Here is a 14,064-nt window from a genome sequence, read left to right on the forward strand (position 1 = left end):
GGTTCCCCTTTCTCCACACCCTCTCCAGCATTTGTTGTTTGTAGATTTTCTGATGATACCCATTCTAACTGGCGTGAGGTGATACCTCATTGTAGTTTTGATTTACATTTCTCTAATAATTAGTGATGTTGAACAACTTTTCATGTGCTTCTTGGCCATCTGTATGTCTTATTTGGAGAAATGTCTATTTAGGTCTTCTGGCCATTTTTGGATTGGGTTGTTTGTTTTTTTAATATTGAGCTGCATGAGCTGTTTATATATTTTGGAGATTAATCCTTTGTCCGTTGATTCGTTTGCAAATATTTTCTCCCATTCTAAGGGTTGTCTTTTCATCTTGTTTATGGTTTCCTTTGCTGTGCAAAAGCCTTGGAGGTTCATTAGGTCCAATTTGCTTATTTTTGTTTTTATTTCCATTACTCTAGGAGGTGGATCAAAAAAGATCTTGCTGTGATTTATGTCAAAGAGTGTTCTTCCTATGTTTTCCTCTAAGAGTTTTATAGTGTCCGGTCTTATATTTAGGTCTCTAATCCATTTTGAGTTTATTTTTGTGTATGGTGTTAAGGAGTGTTCTAATTTCATTCTTTTACATGTAGCTGTTTAGTTTTCACAGCACCACTTATTGAAGAGACTGTCTTTTCTCCATTATACATCCTTGCCTCCTTTGTCATAGATTAGTTGACCATAGGTGCGTAGGTTTATCTCTGGGCTTTCTATCTTGTGCCATTGATCTATATTTCTGTTTTTGTGCCAGTACCATATTGTCTTGATTACTGTAGCTTTGTAGTATAATCTGAAGTTAGGGAGTCTGTTTCCTCCAGCTCCGCTTTTTTCCCTGAAGACTGCTTTGGCTATTTGGGGACTTTTGTGTCTCCATACAGATTTTAAGATTTTTTTGTTCTAGTTCTGTAAAAAATGCCATTGGTAATTTGATAGGGATTGCACTGAATCTGTAGATTGCTTTGGGTAGTATAGTCATTTTCACAGTATTGATTCTTCCAATCCAAGAACATGGTATATCTTTCCATCTGTTGATATCATCTTTAATTTCTTTCATCAGTGTCTTATAGTTTTCTGCATACAGGTCTTTGGTCTCCCTAGGTAGGTTTATTCCTAGGTATTTTATTCTTTTTCTTGCAATGGTAAATGGTAGTGTTTCCTTAATTTCTCTTTCAGATTTTTCATCATTAGTATATAAGAATGCAAGAGATTTCTGTGCATTAATTTTGTATCCTGCAACTTTACCAGATTCATTGATTAGCTCTAGTAGTTTTCTGGTGGCATCTTTAGGATTCTCTATGTATAGTATCATGTTATCTGCAAACAGTGACAGTTTTACTTCTTCTTTTCCAATTTGTATTCCTGTTATTTCTTTTTCTTCTCTGATTGCCGTGGCTAAGACTTCCAAAACTATGTTGAATAATAGTGGTAAGGGTGGACATCCTTGTATTGTTCCTGATCTTAGAGGAAATGCTTTCAGTTATTCACCATTGAGAAGGATGTTTGCTGTGGGTTTGTCATATATGGCCTTTATTATGTTGAGGTAGGTTCCCTCTATGCCCACTTTCTGAAGAGTTTTTACCATAAATCGGTGTTGAATTTTGTCAAAAGCTTTTTCTGGGGCTTCCCAGTGGCGCAGTGGTTGAGTGTCCGCCCGCTGATGCAGGGGACACAGGTTCATGCCCCGGTCTGGGAGGATCCCGCATGCCGCGGAGCAGCTGGGCCCGTGAGTCATGGCCACTGAGCCTGCGCATCCGGAGCCTCTGCTCCACAGCGGGAGAGGCCACAATGGTGAGAGGCCCGTGTACCGCAAAAAAAAAAAAAAGCTTTTTCTGCATCTATTGAGATGATCATATGGTTTTTCTTCTTCAATTTGTTAATATGGTGTATCACATTGATTGATATATTGAAGAATCCTTGCACCCCTGGGATAAATCCCACTTGAGCATGGTGTATGATCCTTTCCATGTGTTGTTGGATTCTGTTTGCTAGTATTTTGTTGAGGATTTTTGCATCTTTAGTCATCAGTGATATTGGTCTGTAATTTTCTTTTTTTGGACTATCTTTTTCTGGTTTTGATATCAGGGTGATGGTGACCTCATAGAATGAGTTTGGGAGTGTTCCTTCCTCTGCAATATTTTAGAAGAGTTTGAGAAGGATGGGAGTTAGCTCTTCTCTAAGTGTTAGATAGAGTTCACCTGTGAAGCCATCTGGTCCTGGACTTTTGTTTGTTGGAAGATCTTTAATCACAGTTTCAATTTCATTACTTGTGATTGGTCTGTCTGTTCATATTTTCTATTTCTTCCTGGTTGAGTCTTGGAAGGTTATACCTTTCTAAGAATTTGTCCATTTCTTCCAGGTTGTCCATTTCATTGGCATAGAGTTGCTAGTAGTAGTCTTTTAGGGTGCTTTGTATTTCTGCGATGTCTGTTGTAACTTCTTTTTCATTTCTAATTTTATTGATTTGAGTCCTCTGCCTCTTTTTCTTGATGAGTCTGGCTAATGGTTTATCAATTTTGTTTATCTTCTCAAAGAACCAACTTTTAGTTTTATTGATCTTTGCTATTGTTTTCTTTGTTTCTATTTCATTTATTTCTGCTCTGATCTTTATGATATCTTTCCTTCTGCTAACTTTCGGTTTTGTTTGTTCTTCTTTCTCTAGCTTCTTAGGTGTAAGGTTAGATTGTTTATTTGAGATTTTTCTTGTTTCTTGAGGTAGGCTTGTATAGTTATAAACTTCCCTCTTAGAACTGCTTTTACTGCATCCCATAGGTTTTGGATCATCATGTTTTCATTGTCATTTGTCTCTAGATATTTTTTTTATTTCCTGTTTGATTTCTTCAGTGGTCTCTTGGTTATTTAGTAACATATTGTTTAGCCTCCATGTGTCTGTGTTTTTTACATTTTTTTCCCTGTAATTGATTTCTAATTTCACAGCATTGTGGTCAGAAAAGATGCTTGATATGATTTCAATTTTCTTAAACTTATTGAGGCTTGTTTTGTGACCCAGGATGTGATCTATCCTGGGGAATGTTCTGTTCGCACTTGAGAAGAAAGTGTAATCTGCTGTTTTTGGATGGAATGTCCTATAAATATCAATTAGATCTCTCTGGTCTATTGTGTCATTTAAAGCTTGTGTTTCCTTAGTAATTTTTTGTTTGGATGATTTGTCGTTTGGTGTAAGTGAGGTGTTAAAGTCCCCCACTATTATTGTGTTACTCTTGATTTATAGCTGTTAGCAGTTGCCTTATTTATTTAGGTGCTCTTATGTCGGGTGCATATATATTTATAATTGTTATATCTTCTTCTTGGATTGATCCCTTGATCATTATGTAGTGTCCGTCCTTGTCTCTTGTAACATTCTTTATTTTTATTTTTATTTGCAGTACGTGGGCCTCTCACTGTTGTGGCCTCTCCTGTTGCGGAGCACAGGCTCCGGACGTGCAGGCCCAGCGGCCATGGCTCACAGGCCTAGCTGCTCCGCGGCATGTGGGATCTTCCCGGACCGGGGCACGAACCCGTGTCCCCTGCGTCGGCAGGCGGACTCTCAACCATTGCGCCACCAGGGAAGCCCAACATTCTTTATTTTAAAGTCTATTTTATCTGTTTTGAGGATTGCTACTCCAGCTTTCTTTTGATTTCCATTGGCATGGAATATCTTTTTCCATCCCCATACTTTCAGTCTGTATGTGTCCCTAGGTCTGAAGTGGGTCTCTTTTAGACAGCATATATATGGTTCTTGTTTTTGTATCCATTCAGCATGCCTGTGTCTTCTGGTTGTAGCATTTAATCCATTCCCTTTTAAGTTAGTTATCGATATGTATGTTCCTATGACCATTTTCTTACTTGTTTTGGGTTTGTTTTTGTTGGCCCTTTCTTCTCTCGTGTCTCCCACTTAGAGAAGTTCCCTTAGCATTTGTTGTAGAGCTGGTTTGGTGGTGCTGAATTCTCTTAGCTTTTGCTTCTCTGTAAAGCTTTTGATTTCTCCATCAAATCTGAATGAGATCCTTGCTGGGTACAGTAATCTTGGTTGTAGTTTTTTCCCTTTCATCACTTTAAGTATATCATGCCACTCCTTTCTGGCTTGTAGAGTTTCTGCTGAGAAAGCAGCTTTTAACCTTATGGGAGTTCCCTTGTATGTTATTTGTCATTTTTCCGTTGCTGATTTCAAATTTTTCTTTGTCTTTAAATTTTGCCAATTTGATTGCTGTGTGTCTCACCTTGTTTCTCCTTGGGTTTATCCTGTATGGGACTCTCTGCACTTCCTGGACTTGGGTGGCTATTTCCTTTCCATGTTAGGGAAGTTTTTGACTATAATCTCTTCAAATATTTTCTCTGGTCCTTTCTCTCTTCTCCTTCTGGGACCCCTATAATGCAAATGTTGTTGCATTTAATGTTGTCCCAGAGGTCTCTTAGGCTGTCTTCATTTCTTTTCATTCTTCTTTCTTTATTCTGTTCTGCAGCAGTGAATTCCACCATTCTGTCTTCCAGGTCACTTATCCATTCTTTTGCATCAGTCATTCTGCTATTGATTCCTTCTAGTGTATTTTTCATTTCTGTTATTGTATTGTTCATCTCTGTTTGTTTGTTCTTTAATTCTTCTAGGTCTTTGTTAAACATTTCTTGCATCTTCTCGATCTTTGCCTCCATTCTTTTCCGATGTCCTGGATCATCTTCACTATCATTATTCTGAATTTGTTTTCTGGAAGGTTGCCTATCTCCACTTTATTTAGTTGTTTTTCTGGAGTTTTATCTTGTTCCCTCATCTGGTACATAGCCCTCTGCCTTTTCATCTTGTCTTTCTTTCTGTGAATGCAGTATTTGTTCCACAGGCTGCAGGATTGTAGTTCTTCTCGACCTTTTGCTGATTTAGAGCTCTGTGATTTCCTGGGCCAAATTTAAGATTTAGCAACATGCTATGCAGGCCTGGGGCCAGGGGTTCCTTTAGACAGCTCTCAGAACCTCCCGGCTAGGAGCTTCAGGATTAATGGATCTTTAGGGCTTAGGGAACTTGAGGGGTCTAGGCTAGTATAGGAACAGATTCAGCCACATTAGGGTTTCTTAGGCTCTTTTGTTCTAACTAGGGAACCTAGTCACTTTTCTCTGGTGAATGTTCCAGACTGTAGAAGTTGACAGCTGTTTAGTGTTCTGTTCGCATGTAGAAGAAAGTGTGATATAGGAAGTTGGTAATTCTGGACCCTAAGGTGAGTTTGGGTCAGCCTGACATGGAGGGCAAGTAGTCTGTTATTGTCTAAAAGTCAAAGCTGTGACATCTGACACTGAAGAAGAAAAACAAAACAAAACAAAATAAAACACAAAAACAAAAAAACACCCAGCAACAGCAACAACAAATAAACAAAAACAAGCTTGTGTGAAATTTTAATCCCTAAAAGTTTTCTCCTAGATTACAGCTTTGCTTGTCTCTATGATTATATGTTAAAATAATATGTTAAATAGTATTTTTTTTTTTTTTTTTTTTTGCATTACGCAGGCCTCTCACTGTTGTGGCCTCTCCCGTTGCGGAGCACAGGCTCCAGACACGCAGGCTCAGCGGCCATGGCTCATGGGCCCAGCCGCTCCACGGCATGTGGGATCTTCCCAGACCGGGGCACGAACCCGTGTCCCCCGCATCGGCAGGCGGACTCTCAACCACTGCCCCACCAGGGAAGCCCTGGTGTTTAAAGCTTAAATGTCCCCTGGGCCCCTAACCAGGGTCACTCTACCATCCGATTTTATTGATAAGCTCCCAGCAGTGCTTGTCAATAGCTGATCTTCTGAGTGCTTATCAACAACAGCAGATGCTAATGACGATATTCTGACACAGCTTCCTCAAAGTAAATGACGTCACCCTTAGAACAAAACAACTTTATTCTTAGATTGAAAAAACAAGTGGATTTGAAATCACAGCAAACCAGTACACAACAGATGGTGCCTATGAAACCCTTAGCATTTTGCCTGATACATAGACCTCAGTCAATATCAGTTGTTACTATTATTAAGTACATCAAAATACATAAAAGACAGTGAGATGTGTTAATGTTTCCGCAGATTGTAAGAGGGTCATTTGGTAGTATGGCTTACTGGTATCACCAGTTCAAGAATTAGGACTAAAAACTGTTTAGGAGCCAGCCCTTAAAAGTTTAGAATTTCTCAGTTTTCCCATAGAAAGATTAGGTGTCACAATACATGTCTTCTGGAAGTAACAGAAGTTATTCCAGCTGCCATGCTGAGCCACATTAAAATTGGAGGATTCTTCCATTTATTTTGTAGATTTAATAAAGTGGTAATCTGGAATGCAACCGTAGCGTTGTTATGTTTTTCACAAACTTCTCAACCATTAAAATTATGACATCTCATTCTCTGACAGGAGTTATACAGAAAGATGACACTGTTTCAGATGAAACCACCCTCTTGCCAATAAGTAATGATGAGGAGTTAAAGTATATTTTTTGCATTTTTAAAAGTTTATAACAAACTTTAAAAAATTCTGTGGTCTCTGTATGATGTAACAGCGTATACAGAAGTGGGACTTTAAGTCAGGAAGTTTAGATAGTGAGGTTCTAAATTACCATTTCAAACACACTATGGTAGGAAAGATGCCAAAAGGGATGAGTTTTAGGAAAATAAGACAGGAGATGTAGATGATGATGGAGTCCATGAGTAATGAGTGGATTTGTTTGATCAGATGATGGGCTTGGACTTTTTCATGGTTTATTTTAGTCTAATGTTCCAGTCCTATCACCCATAATACAGGAAATGATAGGAATACGAAGTCGCCAAAATTATCTTTGGATAATTTGGCATCTTGATTTGAATTTTCATTCTGAAAGTAAATCTTCCACCAGGAATTGTTTGGACTAGAAATCTCTCTTAAAATAAGTTTTAAAAGATTTGAGACTTATAGGAAATAGGATAAAAGTCAGCTTTCCTGGTAGATCCCTTTTTGGTAAATATGGGGCCTTGATAACTTAGATATAGAGCTTCCTCCCCACCGAGGCTGCATGTATGCGTTTTGTGGTCTGACAATGAGCTATGTGATCTTGAAATGATACAACCTAACTGGTAGGATTATTCTGAGGTATAAAGGAGAGAACTGGGTATAAATCTTGGCCCAAGGCCTGCAGATAGCAATCACTCAATAAAAGTTAACAGCTATCATTACCTTCATCAAGTGTTGGCAGCACTAACAAATAGAGCTTCACAACATCCCGGACAGTGGTGAAAGAATGGCTTATATCTACTTTCCTACACAGATGGTCCCTGACTTAAAACGCTTCAATTTATAATTTTTCAACTTTATGATGGTGCAAAACCAATAGGCATTCAGTAGAAACTGTGCGCTGGATTTTGATCTTTTCCCAGGCTAGCGATATGTGGTACAATATTCTCTTGTGATGCTGGGCATCAGCAAGCCCCAGCTCCCAGTCAGTCACACAATCCCGAGGGTAAACCACCGATACACCTAAAACCATTCTGTACCCATAGGACCATTCTGTTCTTCACTTTCAGTACAATATTCAACAAATTACATGAGATATTCGATTCTTTTATAATATAGGCTTTGTGTTAGATGATTTTACCCAACTGTAAGCTAATGTAAATGTTCTGACCACGTTTCAGGTAGGCTAGGCCAGGCTATGATATTTGGTAGGTGAGGTGTGTTGAATGCATTTTCAACATACGGTATTTTCAACTTAGGAAGGGTTTATTGGGACATAACCTCTTCGTAAGTCAAGGAAGATCTATAATTAGAAGGAGAACTGGAAGCAAACTCTAGGACTTTGGCTTCCATATTATTTTCACAGGACTAACATTTCCCAAATGTGACTGAGCGTGAGTATCCTCAGGGGAAATATGTGGGGGTTTGTTTTATTTACAAATGTAGAATCTTTTCAAAGAATCAAATTAAGTACACAAGTTGAGAGTGGTACTAAGAATTTTGAATTTTATATATATAAAGCTAACATTTATTGAGTGTCTTCTGTGAGCTAACATTGCTTGTGCTATGAGATTTTTTTCTTTTCTTTTATCTCGTGAGTGTTGCACTTTTTATTTTTTAATTTTTTTAACTTTTATTTACAATTTAAAAATTTTAATTTGATTTACAATGTTGTGTTAAGTTCTGCCATATAGCAAAGTGACTCAGTTATACATATATATTCTTTTTCATACTCTTTTCCATTATGGTTTATCACAGGATACTGAATATAGTTCCCTGTGCTATATAGTAGGACCCTGTTGTTTATCCATCCTATGTACTATACTAATTTGCATCTGCTAATCTCAAACTCCCAGTCCTTCCTTCCCCACACCCCCCCACTCCCGGCAACCACAGGTCTGTTCTCTATGTCTGTGAGTCTGTTTCTGTTTAGTAGATAGATTCATTTGTGTCGTATTTTAGATTCCACATATCAATGATATCATATGGTATTTGTCTTTCTCTTTCTGACTTACTTCGCTTACTATGATAATCTCTAGGTCCATCCATGTTGCTACAAATGGCATTATTTCATTCTCTTTTATGGCTGAGTAATATTCCTTTGTATATATACCACTTCTTCTTTAACCATTCATCTCTCAATGGACATTTAGGTGGCTTCCATGTCTGGGCTATTGTAAATAGTACTGCTATGAACATATGGGTGCATGTATCTTTTTGAATTATAGTTTTATCTGGGTATATTCCCAGGAGTGGGATTGCTGGATCATATGGCAACTCTATTTTTAGTTTTTTGGGGAACCTCTGTACTGTTTTCCATAATGGTTGCATCTATTTACATTCACACCAACAGTGTAAGAGGGTTCCCTTTTCTCCACACCCTCTCTAACATTTATTATTTGTAGACTTTTTAATTACAGCATTTTGACCAGTGTGAGGTGGTATCTCGTTGTAGTTTTGATTTTCATTTCTCTAATAACTAACAATGATGAGCATCTTTTCATGTGCCTATTTGGCCATCTGTATGTCTTCTTTGGAGAGGTGTCTATTTCCGTCTTCTGCCCATTTTTCAAATGCATTGTTTGTTTTTTTGTTATTGAGTTGTATGAGCTGTTTGTGTATTTTTGAAATTAAGCCCTTGTCAATCACATCATTTGCAAATATTTCCTCCCAGTCTATAGGTTGTCTTTTCATTTTGTTTATGATTTCCTTTGCTGTATAGAAGCTTGTACGTTTGATTAGGTCCCATTTATTTTTGCTTTTTTTTTTTCTATTGCCTTGGGAGACTGACCTAAGAAAACATTGGTATGATTTATGTCAGAGAATGTTTTCCCTACGTTCTTTTCTAGGAGTTTTATGATGTCGTGTCGTGTCTTTTATTTCTTAATTAACATACAATAAAATGGACCTTTATTGTTCTAGGAGTTTTAACACATATATAGATTCATGTAACTACCACCACAATCATGATTCAAACAGTTCCATTACCCTAAAATTTTTTTTTCTACTGCACCCTTGTAGTCAAACCCTCTCTCTATCCCTAATCCCTGGCAACCAGTGAGCTGTTCTCCATCACTGTAATTTCCCCTTTTCTAGAGTGTTTTAAAGGGAATTATACAGTATCTAACCTTTTGAAACTGGCCCCTTTCACTCAGAATAAAGTCTTTGAAATTTATTCTTATAGTTGCATACATCAGTAGTTCAATCGTTCGTTCCTTTTTACTGCTGAGTAGAATTCCATTCCATTTAATACTATGTCAGAATTTGACAAGCGGTCGTTTTTTAAATGTTAGTAGCACCATGGTATGTGAAATCATATCAGTGAGGTTTTCATGCTATGTGATAAGAAATGTATTGATCTGTCTGTAATTTCAGTGGGTCTTTTAACTATGAATGATTCAGTAACATCCTGCATTGGTCATTTGAAGAATATTTGTTTCCTGAGATGTGTAGATCCTGCAAATGTAGATACATTTCCTTGTACAATACAAAAAAATCACATTTGTTACTATCATTATCAATCTCATCAGAAAAGTCTTTAAATATTAGAAAGCTGTCAAGCTCATGTTAGTAAGTACTAGTTTTCCAAAAATCTTAATTTTTTTACTTGAAACCTTGAATTTTATAATGGGCAAAAAAACATTCTGTCAATTTTCCTTGAAGGGATATATTCACTTCATTTGTTATTAAGAAAATGTCTGCCAGAGGGCCAAGTCTAAATAACCATAGTTTGTCTGCCAGTCACTCTTTCAAATAAAAATGGTGTTCCATGAAAAAAGTGGCTAGTTCAGCTCGCAACTCAATCACCCAGGGGCTTCGTTATATGCAAGCATGCTTTATGTGTACTTCCCATTTTGTCACACAGACTCTTCAAAAGATGTTTACTGAAGGGTTGAAATTTAAACAAATTAACCAATTTTTACTGCTTTATCAAGGACATTCTTAAGACAATTTTTTTTCTTTTTTTTTTTAAACTGTGAGTGTATGGTGGTGAAGATAAGAACTAGTAGTAGGGTTTGGTGCCACTGCCTTTACTCATTAGCAAATTTACACACTATTCCTTTTGTACCATCTGTACAAATGTCAACAAAGTGAAAAAGGCAGGATAAAAAGAGAAGTCTTAGTGTTATTATGAAAATAGTTCTGACCTCACAGACCTCTCAAGTGTATCCTGGGACCCATACCATCTATAGACCACACTTGGAGAATTGCCAGTTAAATTATACTTCATATTGGTTCAAAGAAGAATAACTAAGGTCATTATGGAATACAGGTCCTATGAGGAAAAAAGAAGAGGGATAGGGTTGTGTAGGCACAAGAAGACATGGGTGAAGGGGAAGAACCTTATTAACTTTTAGAAGGGAGGGTAATGGGTCTCATACCCTAAGAGATCTTCAAAAGAGAATCCTATTTACTGTCCTAAAACATTTCACATATCTGAAGGTAGAAGACCAGATCAAATGACTTTTTGCCGTTCCTCCAAGTTAAATATTATGATTTTGTGGTCCCAAAGAATGTGTAGCTTATAATATCGCTAAGTATACTTGTCTTTGTTTTAAACAATTTTTTTCAGACTGAAGTTTTTCATACCTCTGAAAACTCAATTTCATTCTAAATCAGTCTTCAGGTTTATTATGGTTTCTTAGAGAGCCCCTTGCAAGATGCTGTTCTTAATAACTTGCAGGTTAGAATTCAATCAGATTCTTTGGGACGGTCAGTGGTGCTCAGGGAGCCGAATGTTGCTCACACACATGCCCGAGGTGAGTGGGGGCAGATAGTCATTGACAGCTCTGCCTTCTTCTCACTGACGTTAAGAGCATCTCAGGCCAGGAGGGCCTCTGAGCACTGTCCATTCTACATGTGGCTCCTGGGATGAAAGGGCTTGGCCTTCATTTGGCTCACCAACTACAAGGGTTAGACAGGCTTTGCTCTGGTTGGCAAGATTTCTCTACAGGGACAAGCAGGCTGTAAATTGATTCTTTGACCCCTTTCCACCTTTGAATCTGGGGACTATATGATAAAGTTAAAAGTATCAGAAATAAATTCTGAATATTTAGAGACCATAGAAGTTCAATTTTGCTATGTGCGTGTGTAACAGAATGCATTTAGGGGAGAACATCTAAATTATATTTTATACTTAAAAAATAGTAGTTTCCAAGAGTCCATTTCTGCTTTGAGAAAAGCCCTATGATTTGTCCCTTGATGTGATAAGCCAAGGAGCAGTTGCAAACAAAAGTTACCTTTCATTAAAAGAATAAAAACTTCTGGACATCATTAAGGCCTCAGAAATTAAACTGTAAATTGCCTTGGTACATATAAAGTGATGTAGAGAAGTGTGTACTCTTACAGTTGTCTTGTCTCTGGAAAAATATAACAAACTGCATAGAGAAGATTGAAAAAGAGGCAATTAAGGTGAGTGAGGTGACATGGAAGTGGCAATAGCTAGACTGATTTAAAAGATTATTATCATTTCTTCAGGTTGGAAAATCAAAGGAATATGATTAAAGACTGTAAAATTTTATAGCGTGTGGATAGGATCTAACACACCTGTTGCTCAAATTCCTGAAAATTACCACAAAGGGAAACCTTTGGAGTTCTAAAAAGGCAAATAAAATATAAATTAAAAAGAATCACTTTTTTCATGCAGTAGTCACTTTATAGAAATCATTGCTACAGTAGGTGGCACAGACCTCTAAAAAAAGATTCAAAAAGGATTTAGGAAAATTTATGTTTAATAGAGTTATAATAAATGTTAAGGGAAAATATATCTTCTGAGGGATAAAATGCATTCATAACTTTTGAACTAGAAATTAGAGAAAGTCAAACCCATGGATCAAATAATCCGTGGGTTTGACCTAAGGTGGCGGCTATTGTACCACTGTATTCACAAAGAAAAAACTAAAAATTTAAATTCTAATCAAGCTATTATTAAAATGTTATTTAAATTTTTTCTTCGTTTTATGTTTTCTCTGTTTACCAATTATAACACCAGACAGGACCTCCCGAGTTCACTTGGCCCATTCCACTGTTGACTGAAAGCTGTTTCAGAGAAACATTGTCTACTTTTCCATCATCTCCCTAGCAATAGATTCTCACCACTTAGCAATTTGCTGGTCGTTCTTTTCAAATTGAACCTAAATCTCCCCCATTGTAATTACCCCCAACTTTTTATTCTGATCAATTTCAAACCATATCCAACTGCGAAAATAGCACAAGGGACACCCATATACCCCATCACCTAACTTTACTAAATACTAATTTTTCCACACTTGCATTAACTTTCTTACACTCTAAAGTATATAGAATATTGACTTATGTTTCACATATTTGTCTTCATAGATTTATACATTATTAATATGCATATAAATACATATATACTCCTGCTGAACCACTTGAGAATTATTACAGACATTAGGATACTTTACCCCTAAATGTTTCAGCATGGGTGTTCTGAGAACCAGAATATTCTCTGCAAAATCCCTGTGAGTGCTAATAGAGCAGTATTAATAGAGTACCATTATGTAACACTCAGTCTATTCACATTTCCCCAGTTGTCCCACTAATATCATTTATAGTCGTTTTCTTTTTTGTCAATCTAGGATCCAATCCAGGATTGTACATTGTACTAGTTGTCATATCTCCTTAGTCTCCTTTAACCTAAACAGGTCTCCAGCTTTTTTTGATGGTGTTGCTGTTCTACATATTGTCAATGTTACGGAAAAATCCAGTCTAGTTGTTCTGCAGAATGTCCTTCATTTTGGATTTGTTTGATTTTTGCTTCATGATTAGATTCAGATTAAGAATTTTGTCAGGATATCTTCCTAGGTAATTCTGTGTCCTTCACAGTGTCCTCAGGAGAGCTAGGATCTCAGTGTGCTCTATTACTGGTCATGTTAAGGTAAAGGTAGTGGCTGCATGATTTTTCCATTGTAAAGCAACTTTTTCCCCTTTTTAATTCAAATACAGTCTGTACAGTGATACTTTGAGATTGCGTGAATAGTTCATTGCCTATTTTTTAACGTAGTGGTTATAGTAACCATTGATGTTACCTGAATTGTTTATTAATATGTGGTTGTAAAATTCTGCTTTTCTATTTCTATCATGACTTTTACATTTATAAGCTGATTTGCTTTGTTTTTTCTTCTCCTCCTTCTCTCCTTAAAAAAATTTTAAGATCACTATGTACTTACAGCACACTTTTTCAATTCAATATTATCATAATCTATTCTTATTATTATTCCTTTGATACTCAAATTGTACCAAGTTTGACCACTGGGAGCCCTTCAGAGTTGGCTTCTGTTTCTTTTTGATGTATCCTCATCAGTTTGAATTCGTTTTCCATGGCACATCCAGACACTTCAGGTTTGTACTTTCCTGTTCCAAGAGTCTTAGCTCCTTTTAGAACTGACCTAGTTCTAAATCCTAGATCTGGACACTAGGTTTGCTCATCACTACGTGAGTGTCCTTGCTTCTAGGCCCTTTCAGTGGATGCTAAAATGTATACCCACACCCACACCCACGTGCACACACACACACACATCCCTATATGTATATGGTACTGCTGTAGCTGTATAGTATAATACTGCTATGCTGCTACCATCAATTTCATTCCAACGTCATAGGGTCCT

General features: G+C 37.0%; 1 protein-coding gene across 4 annotated transcripts in view; it reads left to right on the forward strand.

Moving 5' to 3' along the window:
• ZNF385B (zinc finger protein 385B) overlaps positions 1-14,064 on the forward strand; it is a 315,959-nt gene that overhangs the window by 116,346 nt on the left and 185,549 nt on the right. The window contains exon 2 of one of the 4 annotated variants that reach the window (XM_027126911.1): positions 1,673-1,684. The exons of the other annotated variants lie outside the window; for them this stretch is intronic. Coding sequence (XP_026982712.1) covers positions 1,673-1,684 — 12 coding nt within the window. The remainder of the gene's footprint in view (positions 1-1,672; positions 1,685-14,064) is intronic. 4 annotated transcript variants of the gene reach the window in all.

Source organism: Aethalodelphis obliquidens, unplaced genomic scaffold, assembly GCF_003676395.1.
Source record: "Aethalodelphis obliquidens isolate GAN/ISIS:26980383/991018 unplaced genomic scaffold, ASM367639v1 scaffold2, whole genome shotgun sequence".
In the NCBI taxonomy this organism is placed as follows: domain Eukaryota; kingdom Metazoa; phylum Chordata; class Mammalia; order Artiodactyla; family Delphinidae; genus Aethalodelphis; species Aethalodelphis obliquidens.